This window comes from Hippocampus comes, unplaced genomic scaffold (genome assembly GCF_001891065.2).
Source record: "Hippocampus comes isolate QL1 unplaced genomic scaffold, H_comes_QL1_v1.1 C16762808, whole genome shotgun sequence".
Lineage (NCBI taxonomy): Eukaryota > Metazoa > Chordata > Actinopteri > Syngnathiformes > Syngnathidae > Hippocampus > Hippocampus comes.
In genome coordinates, this window is record NW_017838409.1 from 1 (window position 1) to 815 (window position 815).

An 815-nucleotide genomic window follows, 5' to 3' on the forward strand; every position below is an offset into this window, starting at 1 on the left:
CAAAATGAGGTGTACCTGTTTTTGACAAGCCAGAATTGTTTTCCATTTTGCGTTCCGTAGCCGACCGCTAACACAGCGTGGTTCACTTCCTGGGAGCAAGATGAGTCGTCGTACACTCCTGGAAAATTGTCATAAGCTTCCATTGAGGAATCTCATTGCCTTCTATCAAAATAGTTTGTATACGCTTTCTAGATAAACAGTCCTAAGCTTATATTGGGAGTGATATATTTGTATGAAAAACAGCCACAGCCTTGCATGAAGAGTGACAACGTTTTTTGACGACTTGTGAACGGACATTGAACGCACCGCTGCTGTAGAACGCGAAGGTGGGGCTGGTGGCGTCGATGGCGACCGAGATGGGCCCGACAAAGGCGAGCGCTTGCTTCAGAGCGCCCTCGTCGCCTTCGGGTAGGACTCTGTAGCTCGAGCAGTTGGCGGCACGCTCGGCGGGACTGTAGCGACACTCCCCCGACTACAAAAAAGAAAAAGTTCGTGATCAGGTCTCCGCATCGTACTCAACATCGCATTTTCGTTGCTCGGTTTAGCAAATTTTCTCCCAGACAGCACATAGCAACAAATCAAAGCTATGCTTTTCGTGTGATCAACTTTTGAAAAGTGTGTTTTTCTTCTGTAAGACATATTGTTATTATTATTTTTTTCAATGTCACTTTAATCAGAAAAACACGCAGTCTGTCTGGCTCGATGCAAAAATGCAATGTCAATTGTTCAATTGATTTGATATCGAAATGGGGAACATTTTAAGCTCAAGGTCCACGTTACTTTTTTAGTTATTATTTCATACATTGAAAAAAAAA

General features: G+C 43.4%; 1 protein-coding gene across 1 annotated transcript; it reads right to left on the reverse strand.

Annotated features, from left to right (window-relative positions):
- Nucleotides 1-15: 15 nt before the first annotated feature.
- Nucleotides 16-472, reverse strand: LOC109509084 (cathepsin S-like; the record flags this gene model as incomplete). The annotated part of the gene is made up of 2 exons (XM_019859002.1): nucleotides 16-118; nucleotides 307-472. Coding segments are annotated over 2 exons (269 nt in total), but the record flags the coding sequence as incomplete, so codon positions are not given.
- Nucleotides 473-815: the final 343 nt, after the last annotated feature.